We start from the raw sequence: 14,861 nt of genomic DNA on the forward strand, positions 1-14,861 counted from the left end.
GTATTGAATGTAAATCTATTTTCTGGTTCCTCCTGTTAATAAATATTCACTGAGTCGTGCCTCTGTGATGGTGACGGTCTGGGTCTCATGTGGAGGGGTTTCTAGACCACCTTGGGAAGGGAAAGGAAGGAGGTGATGCTGCACTGAAGCATCAATTAAATTCAACCTGGACGATGATCAACGGACTTGAAGTTGTGAAAGTGTTATATTTTAAAAGAGGTCCAGAGGGAACTAGAATAGTTTTAAAAGAAAGATTAAACAACCTTCTCAGCATGATGACCACATGGTGTTGGAGGTCTTGTAATAGTTCATCAAAGCTCTGCTTCGCTCTGTCAGTGGACACTAAACTAATCAAAGGTTGGAGACTAACCTGAGATATTTATATATATATATTAGTATTATTGTCCACTGTCCAAATCTTCGCTAGCAACAACGAGAAGAACATGGTGACAAAAGTAGAGCAGTGTCTTTTTGAGTGTTTATTAAATGACAATGACAATTCTTTTCATAAACACAGGTACATGTAAATATTATGTATTTATATAAATATCTGACATCTGCACAACATGTGCAGCATATCTCATCGTTCCATCAGCTCCTTGCAGTCTAACTCAGGAGTCCACGTTGACACGGGGACATTGCAGATGGGTCCACACCCGGCTCAGCGAAGGGGAACACTTCTCTGGTCAGTCGGGTCAGGAAGCAAGGCATCTCCTTCTTCCCCCCCAGTGCACCACCTCTGGCCTGGAAGCTGTAGGCCACCATGTGGGAGAGGCGGGTCATCAGGCGGGTTAGCTCCAGGTTGCGGTTGTCGCCCTGTCTTAGTAAAGTGCAGAATGTCTGGAGGAAGACCGACCCTAGAGGGTGCATAAAGGCTCCGTATCCTGAGGAGACGACAGAAGGGTACCTGGGTGAAAGCTGGAACGTTAACACACCAGTCCTGTTCTAGATAGAGACCATCTCACCAGTGTAGCTGGTCTACGTCACAGCTCCAGTTAAAGACGTTCTCTCTGGTGTTTACCTGGCGGTGTTGCGTACATCACAGCTGTGTCCATGGGAACAGAGAGGTACTGGGACACGCTACACTCTCTGGTGTCATTAGCTGAATCCACCTCGACACCATCATCCAGACCAGTTCCCCGACACGCCTGCAGAGACCACAACCAGTTGTCAGTCACCCCAACCCCCATCTTCATCACCACGGTCAGTCTGTGTGTGTATGTGGGAGTCAGGAAACACTCCTACCTGGATGAGGAACACTTTGGCCTTTTTCTTCATACATTCATTGTCAAAATATGAGAAGATACGAGACAGTTTGACAGCTTTCCCGTCTGCTCCAAAGATGCAGCCTTGGTCTCCATGGGAGGACAAAACCGCCAGAAAGCAGTTCTTCACAGGCCGCATACTCTCTGCCGAACGCAGACACACAATCAGAGCGACAATCGGCAAAAGAGACACACAAATATGCTCAGAAAGTATGCACACAGATATCTCAGGTAAGTACTGAGGTGAGAATATGCAGTAGAAACTGAGTCACGTTTCAGCACTCGCTGCTGTTTTATTGGTTTGTTTTTCACAATAATCGTGTTGTCTGTCTTTTCCTGTGTCTCTCTGCTGAGCTCACAGCTCCATACGTATCCTGGTCTCACCTTGGAGGAATAGCTGGTAGATCTCCTCCGCGCTCAGGTCGCTGTGGATCTCCACCTTGAAGCCCAGCTGGCTGAGGGTGCGGTGAAGTTTCTTGGCGTCCTTGCTGGCTCCGGGTCTCCTTCTCAGAACCACGCCTGGATCAAACTGCTCCACAGAGACCAGCACGGCCCTGTTGGTGTCCCTCCTGTGATCCATCAGTCCTCCCTTTTCCTTTTTCTGCTTCTTTCTCCGTTCTTGCTCTTTACACCGAGGGGGTAAAGTTCTGTCTGTTATGTCGGTCAGGCTGTAAACCTGCAGTCACACCTGAACGACCATATAAGGACCTCCTCTGGCAGTTACAACAGGAAGGATCACAAGCGTTATGTAACCTGGGTTATCTTCTGCATGAGCCGGGAAAAGACATTGTGCAACGTCTCCGCGTGCCTTTCATCAGGTGCGTTCATCTCAGACGTTATCTGCAGGTGTGTTATTCTAAGGCAGGGGTGCTCACACTTTTACGGCTCGCAAGCTACTTTTAAACCGACCAAGTCATGGTGATTAGTTTTCTATCAGCTCCCGTGGTCGACCGCGCAAGCGATTGAATTTTTACAATGGCAGGCGATCTACCAGAACTGCCTCAGTCACGATCGACCTATTGGGCACCCATGGTCTCAGGTGTGTTAGTCTCAGGTGCGTTTGCTCTTGCAGGTGACTCAATGCTCGTCCACTGACCATGGAAAAGGTTTCATCATTTTTTTCCCCCATAAGTGCCTCACAGTAACTGTTGTGTAACTTTTAACCACTTTATCTCATCTAAAGTGTGTGTGTGTATATATATATATATATATATATATATATATATATATATACACACTTGTCGGCCTGCATCCACCCGTAGTTGTTAGTGAAAAGTTTACTTTAATGCCTCAACTATAAACCTTCATACCTAGTTTCATATTATGAACAGAAATGGATCAAAGTTATGAACCTGAAATATCACTTTCTAAATGATAACGTTACAAATGGTGAGAATAAATCGTCACCGCAAGGAATTGTGGGACGGAATTAGCTCACCAACTTCACCTCTATCGCCCTCGCTTCCCTCTTTCACCCCCCGTCTCCTAACCAAGTTCTCACCTTAGTAACCTCTGACGTCTCTCAGTGGATCCGCTCACCATCTGAAAATCAACCCTGACAGACTGAACTACTTCTCCTTATGTGAGAAGATTCTCCTTCACAGGACCTGACGGTTAACTTTGAGACTCCGTGTTAACGTCCACTTTGACTGCAGGAACCTCGGCGTGACGTCGACAGCCGACTCTCCCTGACTCCAACATCACTGACAACACCATCCTGTAGATACACACTCTACAACATCAGGAGAACACGTCCTCTTCTCACTCAGAAGGTACGGATTCAGGCTCTGGTCGTCTCCCTCCTGGACTACTGCAACTCTCTCCTGCAGGTCTCCTGCTACCACCATTCAGCCTCTGCAGCTCATCCAGAATGCAGCAGCTCCACTGGTCTTCAACCTTCCTAAGTTCTCCCTCACTCCTCCACTCCTCCGCTCTCTTCACTGGTACCGGTGGCTCATCCAGTTCTAAACATGGTGCTCAGGTACCATGCTGTGAATGGATGGGGTCCCGCTTCCATCCAGGACCTGGTCCAACCCGACACCCCGACCTCTGACCTCTCCGCTCTGCATGTGATAAACTGCTTGTTCCTCCTCACTGAGAGCAAAACACTCGACTAGATCTCCACTCTTTGCTGTCCTGCTCCTAAATGGTGGAAGGAGGTCTCTGAAGACATCAGGACCACAGAGAGCCTTCACATCTTCAGACTAAAGACACACCTCTTCAGACTCTACCTACTAACACACTAACTAACTGTAGCACTTACATTGGACTTATAATGGTTCTTATCTACAGCGAGTTGTACATCGGCTTATTTGATGAAATTGCACTTTCTTGTTTGTTGTTCTTCTGAGTTTGTTTCCTTATGGTTGAATGTACTTATTGTAAGTAATGTAATTTAATCTCCTTGCCTTTCGTAAAGGATGATCCAGTAGTTCCTAAAGAATTGAATGAGTTCCAACCAGTGTTAATTTCGTCGACGAAAACTATGACGAACATTTTTCGTTAACGACCTTTTTTTCCTCGACTAAGACGTGACGAAAACGATCTTAAAAAATAAAAACTATGACTAAATCTATTCTAACTTTCGTTAACGAGACGAGACGAACATGTTGGTGGTTGACGAAGTCACGATACTTTCCCCCCTAAATTCGCACGCAGCTGACAGACAACAAAGTACGGCGGATATTAACGCGTCATGATGACGTCATCCACGAACCCAGAACGCGCGCAGCGCTGCAGCGGTGGTTCTTGTGCACCGACTACAGACCGCGACGACTATTTTACGCTTCGGCGAGTTTGAACGTGGCTTTGTTAGTTTAGCGCGGCTGTCTCTGGTTAGCTGCCTGTTAGCGGGCTGAAGCCGCGCTGCTTCACAGAAACACGAAGACCCGTTTAACAGTCTAACGCAATAAAGTCATTGCAGGTTCTGAAGCCTCACGCACTTCAACTATAGTTCACGCGGTTAAACCGTCTCGGCCACCGTACGCTCGTTACTAAGCAACGCAGAGGCGCGCACACGTCACAGGTGGATCCTTTTGATAGAAGTGCGCAGAGCAGGTGGAGGAAAACCCGCAGGACACAAGAGAGAAGAACTGGTCATGAAACCAACAAATAAAGAGACAAAGACTTGAATGAAAAGTGGGGTCCAGTTTAGAACGGCTGCTTTATGATGCAGCCAAGAAAATAATGTATTGCAGCGATTGTAGGACGTTAAGGTCTCTTTAGTTGGGACAGTGGAAACAATAAAGGACCATGAAGTGTCAAAAGCATTGCAAGTAAATCAGGAATCAGGAAACATTTATTAGCCAAAATATGTCAAACATACAAGGAATTTGTCTTGGCGGTTAGTGCGCGACAGTAGACAGACAAGACAACAGTGCACAAGTAATAAAATAAAGTGGAATGAAATGCTAATGCAATGGGTTAGACAAAGACAACAAAGTGTTTAGGTCCCTGGTCCTCATGAAGTTGTTACACCTTTGCCAATTTGTTAAATTGCCTTGCAAATAAATGCTTTGCTATTTGTTAAAATCCAAATCCTTTCATGTAATGATGTTTCACACGTCATTTATATCAGCTCATACAAACACTTCCACCATCTGTTCTTGGCCCGGCTCCTCCGTCACATTTTACAACCCATTGTGGCCGCGAGTCAGAAAGTTTGCCGACCTGCTATAGACCTGTCCTATGAGGGACATCTATAGACCTGTCCTATGAGGGACATCTATAGACCTGTCCTATGAGGGACATCTATAGGCCTGTCCTAGGAGGGACATCTATAGACCTGTCATAGGAGGGACATCTATAGACCTGTCCTAGGAGGGACGTCTATAGACCTGTCCTAGGAGGGACATCTAATGGACAACCAAGTACTGCAAGCTGGACTATTATGCAACTGTAGACGCAACACAGGGTCCCTGGGCCTGAGAAGGGAAGAAAAGGAGTTTAATATGGATATTAAATGGGACTAAAACTAATTACATTATAGTCTAGTTTTCGTCGACTAATACTAGACTAAAATGTTTTGAGTTTTCGTCGACGAAAACTAGACTAAAACTAAAAAGGATTAAAATGACTAAATGTGACTAAAACTAACATGTATTTTTCGTCTAAAGACTAAGATTAAATCAAAAATAGCTGCCAAAATTAACAGTGATTCCAACAACATTCCACAGCTGACATCATGGCGGCCACCTGCACTTCACGTCATTTCCCTCAGTTAAGGAAGAAGACTATTTGAATCCAGCCTAAACAATGCGGGTTTCTTTTCCAAACCCTCATGAATTCTAACAGAGTTTCTTTGACCTTGTGACGTTTTGGACAAAGGTCCAGACAACGTGGTTCGGAATACACGTTAGGAGGTATCTTTTTGACTATCGGGTTAACCCGGGTTAACCCAGGTTAACGCTATGGCCCTCAGCGAAGGCTCCGTTTGCACACGTCATCAACGCGCGACTCCTGTCTGTGTCCATCGGGAGGCTGGACGCGTGAAATGGAGGCGCTTATTCGGAGATCGCACGTTTGATTGATCAGATACTCCTTTTACTTTGTCTACCGTAGGTATAACTTGTATGTAGTATTGTATGTAGTATGAGGTATTATAACGTAGTACATTATTACAAATTCTCTAAACAGCCTCGCTGTCCGTATGTGGCAGCTGCACACGCGTAACTTCCATGTGTCGTTTAACGTCACTTTTATAGTTTGGTTCAAAGGAGAAAGAAGCTGGACATGCCGCGCCACGGGGTCCCGCTGAGGTGGGTTTCTAATCTGTAATGCGCGTACACTTCATGTAAACGTTATCTTCATGTATACTTTATCAAGTCCACCTGCTGGTAGAAGGTCGGAGCCCGTTCTTCTTCAGATGCTTCTGCTGCTGCAGGTTCCCCGTGTTGTATCGAGTGCGAGGGTTCCTTAGGGTTGGTCAGGGTTCCTTATGGTTGGTCAGGGTTCCTTAGGGTTGGTCAGGGTTGGTTAGGGTTCCTTAGGGGGGGTCGTGGCACAGGGGTTAGAGAAGGTGTGCTGGGAAGCACAAGGTTGGTGGTTCGATTCCAGGCTGCCCCATGTTCCATGTCGAAGTGTCCCTGAGGAAGACCCCTAACCCTAAAAAATGTGAAAAAGCCATGGGTTTAAAGTGTAATGTAAGTCGCTTTGGATAAAAGCGTCTGCTAAATGACCTGTAATGTAATGTAATGTAATGTAATGTAATGTTAGGGTTGGTCAGGGTTGGTTAGGGTTCCTTAGGGTTGGTCAGGGCTTGGGTTCCTGTTGCCGTTCTATCATCTGGAACCAGTCTGACCTCACACATCTACAAGGCTTTTTCGTCCCTACAGCTGCCGCTCACTGGATATTTTCTCTTTTTGGGACCCTCCTCTGGACCTTAGAGGTTTGGTTGTGAGTTTAGATCCCAGTAGATCAGCAGTTTGTGGTCTGCACCAACAAGCATCCACATTAAATCCGCTGTCTTCCCCATGCTGATATATACAAGGCAACAGGTTCACCCTCTGTATCAGTTGTGCATTTATAACCTCCCTGTAGTGCAAGTATCAGTAAACAGAATGATTGATCAGTTAAACATTTTCTATGTGATGTTCCTGGATTCATGTTTAATTTGCATGTTAGCTTCTTTATATCTCATTTAGTCTTTGTAAATGCTTCATCTTCTATGAAATCTTCGTCGATAGATTTTTCTACAAAGAACCAACACATGAAGATCCGTGGTCTTCAGTGGACAGGAAGCGGATGAGGATTGTTTTCACAGTAAAAGCTGTTTCTTCTCTACAGATGGCTGGATTACTCAGCAGTTGGAAAAAGACTGAACGGGACGCGTTTCATCGCCTTCAAAGTTCCTCTGAAGCAGGTCAGAAGTCCGAGGTCTTCATGTAGTGTTGGTGGAGCAAGCGTCCGCTCACTAACGCCTGTTCCTGCTCCTTCAGTCTCTGAACCAACAGCTTCCGTCTTCTGATGTTTTTGGCCTGTGGGAGCTGCTAGACACTCTGAAGAGGGAAGATCAGGAGCTTGGTCTGATCATCGACCTGACGTTCACGACGCGCTACTACAGCCTGCAGGTAGGACCAGCGATCTACTGCCTCACCTCCAAGGGAGGAAGACTCCAGCTCTCTGTTCTGTCCACAGGACGTCCCAGACTCTTTGCTCGTCATGAAGATCTTCACTGCCGGTCACGAGGTTCCCAGCAACAAAACTATCCTGAGCTTTAAACGAGCCGTCGGCGCGTTTCTACGAGACCACGCAGACAACGGTGAGGGGCGGAGCTTCTGAGGCCGGCGTTCCTCCCAGTGCAACTGGTTCACGACCAGTTAGTAACTTCTTACCAAGCTAATAGCATTATACTAATAAGTTAGTTACAAGTTACTAATGTGTCTCCAACTTGTTACATTTTTGAAATACGTTATTAACTTCTTAGAAGCAAGTTTCTAAGTTGATAACATTTTAAACACGTTTGTTTTAGTAGCAACCAACTAAAATTATATCAAGTTGAGACTAACTTATTATAGGGCAAATAAGTTATTACTCATTACAAACTTGTTACTGATATGTCACTAAGATGTTAGTAACTTAAGATTTGAATAACCTGTGAGAGAAAGAAGCTCTGTTCCGGATCTGGAAGAATTCAGCCAAACAACTTCTCTCGTTGTGGTAGATCGGTCTACGACGACGAGATGCTGAGCGCCGCTCAGGCGCGTGAGATATGCAGCTTGTTTTAGGGCGCGTCGGAGAGACGAGATAATGAGATTAAAGAGCGAGAGACGTGCCCTTTTCTCTACAGTAGCTGAACCATCTTAACGGGGAAATAAGTTATTCTAAAAGCAGCCGCGTGTTTCTGCGTCTTTACGTCAACGCGCTGGTTTCACTTCCTGGTTGTAAAGTCCTGCGTGTGTTGCGGAGCGATTCACCTCCAGAACAACAGGTGGAGTCACGTGTTCTGTTGAAGACGACCTGGAGAGTCACGTCTTTGTGTGTGGAAGTCGCTGGTTGCTTTATTTATTGATCATAGACTTTATTGCCCCGTGCATCCACACTGCTGCTTTTCATCAAGGGCACATTTGTCCCGTATTTTCCTCCACGACTTTGTTCCCTCGTTTGTGGAGATCTCCCTCCATGAATCAGAGGCCGTCCGGCGTCCTCATCGTCCGCCAATGACGGCTTGTACAAGCGCACATATTTAAAAGCTCTTCAATCTGATCCGTTCTCTCGTAAACGTTCTTCCTTTTAATAACGGCCGTATTGTGCTGTGAACCTCGCAGCATCAATCGGACCCTGAAGGCACCGTCTCCACCTCCCCACATCCACCCGCCCCGGCGTCAAACGTTTGACTGCAGTATCTTATGCGCCTTATAATCCGGTGCGCTTGATAGTGCGGAGAATACGCTAGTTCTGTCGGCCGCAGGCCTGAAAAACAGCTGACTGACATCATGTTCATCATGACATCATGTTTTATATTTCTTGTTAGATATAAAAGGAAAGATTTCCTTTGGCCCTAAACTGGCGTTGAGGAGCAGGTCCTCTCGCCGCAACACAAGATCCAATCACATGCAACGTCACACGTCATTTAGCTGACGCTTTTATCCAAAGCGACTTACAAGTGCATTCAACCACGAGGACACAAACTCAGAAGAGCAAAGATTATTACCTGTTAATAACTTGTGACGCAGAGAGAGAAACGTGTAAGAAGCTTTGCCGTCATCATGACAGTTTCCCCTCCTTTCTGTTTCAGACATGCTGATTGGAGTCCACTGTACTCACGGTCTGAACCGTACTGGCTACCTGATCTGCAGGTGAGTAGCACACACGCGACCTTTGACCTGGACAGTGAACATGTGTAACAGCTGTGTCCTACGTGCAGGTACCTGATAGATGTTGATGGGATGGATCCTAAAGAGGCAGTAGCGTGTGAGTCCCCTTCTTCTAGTCTTATTTCCATGCATGGTTTCTGAAAGGAGAGCTTCTCAGATGTTTTTCTGTTCTCAGTATTCAACTCCTCCCGTGGACATGCTATGGAAAGACAGAACTATTTGGACGACCTATTACGTGGCCCAAAGAGAAGGTGATCGTCTTCAACATACCGCTGTTCTTTTTTATGGTTATGTGGGGTTTGAGACTTCGTTATTAACAGATCAGTCTCTAACAGCAATGAGGGGATGCAGGAGGCGGAGCAAGAGCCAATGAGAGGTCTCGCTTCACAACGCCGCCTTTCTGCACCGCCCTTAAAAGACCACAGGTAGTTAGCAGAACGGGCAACATGCTTCTAACATCTTGACATCTATCTTTGATATATTTCTCTGCGCTTGTCTTCCAGCAGACCTTTCCCTCCAAGAGGAGCAAGCCAGCGCTCACACAAACACCATCTAAACTTTCCCAGTCCATCTATGGGAGCCCCTCCCCCCTCCTATCAATGGAGGACCTCTCATGCTGACAGTCAGTGGAGGAGTCCCCCTTGCTCAGAGGGGAGTAGGTCCAGGTATGCTCATCCAGATCACAGGAGGGCAAGATATGGTCCTCCAGGAGACAGCAGGTCCAGGAATGCTCATCCAGATCCGAGGAGGTTAAAATATGCTTCGCCACTGGACAGCAGGTCCAGGAATGCTCTTGCAGAGGTCAGCAGGTCTAGATATGCTCCTCCAGAGGACAGCGGGTCTAGATATGCTCCTCCAGAGGGCCGCGGGTCTAGATATGCTCCTCCAGAGGGCCGCGGGTCTAGATATGCTCCTCCAGAGGGCCGCGGGTCTAGATATGCTCCTCCAGAGGGCCGCGGGTCTAGATATGCTCCTCCAGAGGGCCGCGGGTCTAGATATGCTCCTCCAGAGGGCCGCGGGTCTAGATATGCTCCACCAGAGGAGAACAGACTGATAGATCCCACTTGTCTCCCTCGTTACTCAGCCTGCTGGACTAATGAGTCGGTTGAGACTGAACTGAGTTGGCTAAACCTGAAAGGAGGCGTCACTCCACACAAACTGTGAGGGGAGAGAAGGTGCTTCTCCTCAGAGGGTGTCATTCTTCATGGTTCTCTTGATGAACGCAACTCAAGTCCAAATGTCGGTCCATAAACAATATGAGGGCTTCATGTGTACTTTGCTGTAGTGAGAGATGATACACCAAGAAGGTATTAATAGAGTTTTTAAAAGTCATCTAAAAAGACATGAAATATCAACATTAGACTTCATACCTTTTAATAAGTTTACTGGTTTTGCCACAATTATTATTCCGGTTTTATTCTCCATTGATTAGTTGCTTGTATATGTATATGGCATCAAAATGTGCTTAATAAAAGACTCAAATCTTTTGACTTGGACCCTGTTGGAGCCATTTTGTTTGTTAACGTCCCATCACATCACGTGTCATTTAGCTGACGCTTTTATCCAAAGAGGGTGAGAAGCTCAGCCCTTCGCGAGGAGCTCGGAGTAGAGCCGCTGCTCCTTTGCGTCAAAGGAGCCAGTTGAGGTGGTTTGGGCATCTGGTGAGGATGCCCCCTGGGCGCCTCCCTATGGAGGTGTTTCAGGCACGGCCAGCTGGGAAGAGGCCCCGGGGAAGACCCAGGACCAGGTGGAGAGATTATATCTCTGCACTGGCCTGGAACGCCTTGAATCCCCCAGTCAGAGCTGGTAGATGTGGGAAAGGGAAGTTTGGGGTCCCCTGCTGGAGCTGTTGCCCCCGCGACCCGACCCCGGATAAGCGGTTGAAGATGGATGGATGGATGGATTTTATCCAAAGCGACCATAAGGATACAAACTCAGAAGAGCAAGAAACAAGAAAGTGCAATTTTATCAAACAAGCGTGAGATGACAAGAGCCTGAATCAGTACCTCCTTCTGAGTGAGAAGAGGACGTGTTCTCCTCATGTTGTAGAGCGAGTATCTACAGGATGGTGTTGTCAGTGATGTTGGAGTCAGGGAGAGTCTGCTCTCGATGTTACGCCGAGGTTCCTGCAGTCAAAGTGGACGTTAACACGGAGTTGCCAAAGTTGCAAGAGCCCCTTGCGTGTCCCTTGTGTGTCCCTTGTGTGTCTTTTCACGCCTCCTTGCGTGCGTCGACCCATTTTTCTAGACTAGCGTCTAAAGCGACGCAGCGTCCTGCAGCACCAGGCTGTGATTGGTCTGCTGACTACGTCCTTTACGGAGTCTCACGTCTCCGTTTTCACAGCACAATACGGCCGTTATTAAAAGGAAGAATGTTTACGAGAGAACGGATCAGATTGAAGAGCTTTTAAATATGAGCGCTTGTACAAGCCATCATTTATTTTTAAACTAACCCATAGCCTTATATTTAGATTTTATTCCTTGTTCACTGTTGTCTATAATAAATGAAGCAATCAACGACTTCCACACACAAAGACGTGACTCTCTAGGTCGTCTTCAACAAAACACGTGACTCCACCTGTTGTTCTGGAGGTGAATCGCTCTGCAACACACGCAGGACTTTACAACCAGGAAGTGAAACCAGTGCGTCGACACGTAAAGACGCAGAAACACGCGACGGCCTTAAGTCTTGATGTATTCATGTCCTGATGTCTGCTACTAGTACTACTTCTAACCAGGGTGCTACTAGTTATACTACTACTTGCTTTCTGTACATCAAAGATGTGATGAAGCAACCCTTTTTTTTAAACAATTCTAATAACATACAGATAAGTACATTGAGAAGAAGTTAAATAAATAGAGTTTTGCTTGAATGATTATAAAGTGAAGCTGCAGATCTGCAGGTGGCCACTAGGGGGAGCTGTGGCTGCGCCAGTCGGCTCACTATGTCACGCTTCAGAGACCCAAGTGGGGCAAAGTGACAGGTATAGTTATTGTGTCTACCAAACATCTGTGTGTGTGTTTACTTGAATGTTTGTGACTCCTGAGTTAAGCTCTATCCATGTTTCCTGAAGAAAAGGAAACAAGGAAAAGATGAGTCAAGGGAACAAGGAAACGACAATCTGAAAACCTTAGGGAACGAGGAGACGAGCACAAGAGGAGTTGAGGATAGAAGGATCTGAGGACACAAGCTTCCCCCTGCTTTTCCTTCTAACAGGCTTTCCCAAGAGCTTCTCAAAAATACATGAGCACACATGTGAACATGTTGGAGGTTATTCAACATTTCAAACATGAGCAAGATCTTCCTTCCGGGACATTAGGGTGAGGAGAACAAACAACAAGAGGGAGGAGACAAGGAGACAGTGTGTCAACAAGGATCCTCTATTTCCTCTCTTTCAGTAACAAACAACATGGATGTTATCTTTATAATTGTCATTATTTCTGTCTTATAGAACCCTGTGGTTTTTAATATAGAATCCTGCGGTTCTTATAGAACCGTGTAGATTTTCTTATAGAACCTTGTGGTGTATGTGAGTGTTCAGCTGGAGAACTGTGATTGATGCTGGCGGGTGTTGACCCCTCACACGCAGACATCTCATTCCTCTCCGTCGTAGAAGTTGGGGGGGGGTCACAGGCTGAATGCTAACAAAGATGTCCACCCCCAGTGCCTCACTCGGCTCCGGAACTCACCACAAACATCAGCTGCTAACACATATCTCTATATGACTTACATTTATAAAAGTACAGATCTGTCTGTATGTCACACTGTTGAAGGAGTGTGAAGTGAATTGTTAGTATTTTTCCATGTCGGTGGGTCACAGCAGCTTAAAGTTGGCCACGTAGTTGGCGATCTTTGTGGAGAAGGCATGCAAAGTGGTGGCGAGTGGCGCTCGTACTCGTACTGCCTCTCAGAGTCACGTAACATTCCTCTGTTCATTAAGAACAAGGCTCTGCTCAGAGCTGTCCAAGCATAGGAAGGTGGTGTCTGCTTAAAAGGTGTCCTCAGGGCTGAGGTTTCTCTCGGAGACATGTGGTGTCTCACAGGAGACAGGAGAAACTCAATCAAAGCCCCTCTCCCTGTCCGTCATGCCTTTGTGAAGGTAATTGTCCGTCTGAGCTCTGACACACGTATAAACACACCACAACACACAAATGTACACACACACACACACACACCATACAGGACAAACTGCCACTGCAGTTGCTTTGCCCAGTTAACCCTTGCTGCTGACAAAGTCTGCATATAAGAGGGCATAGAGGGCAGTTTACAGATCTTTGTGGTGCGGCACCAATTCTTTCTTTTAAAATACTTTTCCATGTCTTTCCCTTACAGACATAGATAGCTGCAGTCTTTTTTCTGCGTATTGGAGCTGCAGGTACAAATAGAATGTTTTTCGTGGCCCTCTAGGGGGCACTACCCTATGGTTAAGAATCACTGCTCTAAATAGGGCCCTCCATTCATCTTCAGTACACTTAATGTCCCGGTACAAAACCTTAATCATAGCTATGAGACCTGGTCCAAAACTCTCAAGTCTTACAGAGGTGTTCAACCTAGTCAAAATGCTCCTAGCAGCAATAGGTCTGGTCTTGGTCGATAACCAGGTCCATCACTTCTCTCTGTTTCCCAGCGCTTTGGACAGGATCTTGTCTTTGAGCAGAGAAGGCACACCGGACGGCTTATTATTAAGTTATTAATTATTTCACTCTTGCAAGTTTTCTATTTTTGGTAGCAAAGATATTACCTACCGCCTGCAACAAAGGGGCAGTATCATGTCTGTAAAACTCTTGTTAAAAACAGATGAATGATTCTCTCTTTGTAGAGTTCTATTGACTTTCCGACTCTATGATGTTCTCTGCCCATTTTTCAGGAATCAGGACCATTTACTGCCAAAACATGTTAGACATACAAGGAATTTGACATGCCGGTTGATGCATAACATTGGACAGTAAGACAATGAGACAATGGACAACAAGACAAATTACAGCAATTTAACGCTACAGTATAAAACAGAAGGCTATAAATAAATAAGTTAAAAATAAAGTGCACTGGCGAGCAGATTGTTATGGAAGAGTTTCTCATGCAATCGGTATAAAGTGTTGTGAATCAATGTTATTTTCCGTTTATTTCTTGCAAGGAAGAAGAGGTCTGCAACAGCTATATATGGACTATCCAGTGGCAGGCTTCTTTGTTTGAGAGCAACACAGATATATTTATACATCGACAGGGTTAACAACTTGGTTTTGTTATGATGAAGCCGCTCTCTCCTCCGCCTTCTGCTTCAGCCACACACCCAGACGCACTCGTAGGGGTGGTGTCACAGGTCTACTCATCTCACCCAAATGGGGCTTTTCTCTCTACCCTCTTCCACCATCCACCCCACTGTCTTTTGAATTCCATGCTGTAAGTTATTCACCCGATACAATTAAATATTGTTGTCCTTTACCGTCCATCAGGCTCCTTGGCTCACTTCTTGGAAGAACTGGACATTCTCCTGTCCAATTACCCTGAAAATGTCCCTCCGCTCATCCTCCTGGGTGACTTCAACATCCAGACAGAGAAGTCATCTGACCTCTTACACCTACTTTCTTCTTTCGCTCTGTCACTCAGTCCCTCTCCTCCTACTCACAAAGCCGGCAATCACCTTGACTACATCTTTACTAGAAACTGCTCCACCACTAACCTCTCTGTAACTCCACTTCATGTGTCTGACCACTTCTTCATCCCTTACTCTCTGTAACTAACTGACTCTGTACCTGTTCGCTCCCTCTCTCCTCCTCTCTCC

General features: G+C 46.1%; 2 protein-coding genes across 8 annotated transcripts; one reads left to right on the plus strand and one right to left on the minus strand.

The window, feature by feature from the left end:
• Nucleotides 1-468: 468 nt before the first annotated feature.
• Nucleotides 469-4,234, minus strand: LOC120831648 (caspase-3). Of its 2 annotated transcripts, none has more exons than XM_040197248.2 (5): nucleotides 2,767-4,234; nucleotides 1,650-1,889; nucleotides 1,246-1,409; nucleotides 1,022-1,148; nucleotides 469-884 (listed from the first exon to the last, which is right to left on the minus strand). In XM_040197248.2, the coding sequence occupies exons 2-5, from the start codon at nucleotides 1,843-1,845 to the stop codon at nucleotides 607-609; spliced, it is 765 nt and encodes a 254-aa protein (XP_040053182.2). In that variant the 5' UTR covers nucleotides 1,846-1,889; nucleotides 2,767-4,234; the 3' UTR covers nucleotides 469-606. The 2 variants fall into 2 exon arrangements, with proteins under 2 accessions (XP_040053182.2, XP_077944635.1); XM_078088509.1 differs by having other exon boundaries at nucleotides 3,674-3,977.
• Nucleotides 4,235-5,400: 1,166 nt separating this feature from the next.
• On the plus strand, nucleotides 5,401-10,575 carry dusp11 (dual specificity phosphatase 11 (RNA/RNP complex 1-interacting)). 6 transcript variants are annotated; one of them, XM_040197239.2, is made up of 10 exons: nucleotides 5,401-5,821; nucleotides 5,969-6,022; nucleotides 7,050-7,125; nucleotides 7,202-7,333; nucleotides 7,401-7,524; nucleotides 9,001-9,061; nucleotides 9,130-9,176; nucleotides 9,255-9,330; nucleotides 9,415-9,504; nucleotides 9,583-10,575. In XM_040197239.2, exons 2-10 carry the CDS (start codon nucleotides 5,997-5,999, stop codon nucleotides 10,241-10,243), a joined length of 1,293 nt encoding a protein of 430 aa, XP_040053173.2. In that variant the 5' UTR covers nucleotides 5,401-5,821; nucleotides 5,969-5,996; the 3' UTR covers nucleotides 10,244-10,575. The 6 variants fall into 6 exon arrangements, with proteins under 6 accessions (XP_040053173.2, XP_040053174.2, XP_040053170.2 ...); XM_040197240.2 differs by having other exon boundaries at nucleotides 9,586-10,575; XM_040197236.2 differs by having other exon boundaries at nucleotides 5,703-5,821; nucleotides 9,400-9,504.
• Nucleotides 10,576-14,861: the final 4,286 nt, after the last annotated feature.

The sequence above is a fragment of the Gasterosteus aculeatus genome, chromosome 14 (assembly GCF_964276395.1).
Source record: "Gasterosteus aculeatus chromosome 14, fGasAcu3.hap1.1, whole genome shotgun sequence".
Lineage (NCBI taxonomy): Eukaryota > Metazoa > Chordata > Actinopteri > Perciformes > Gasterosteidae > Gasterosteus > Gasterosteus aculeatus.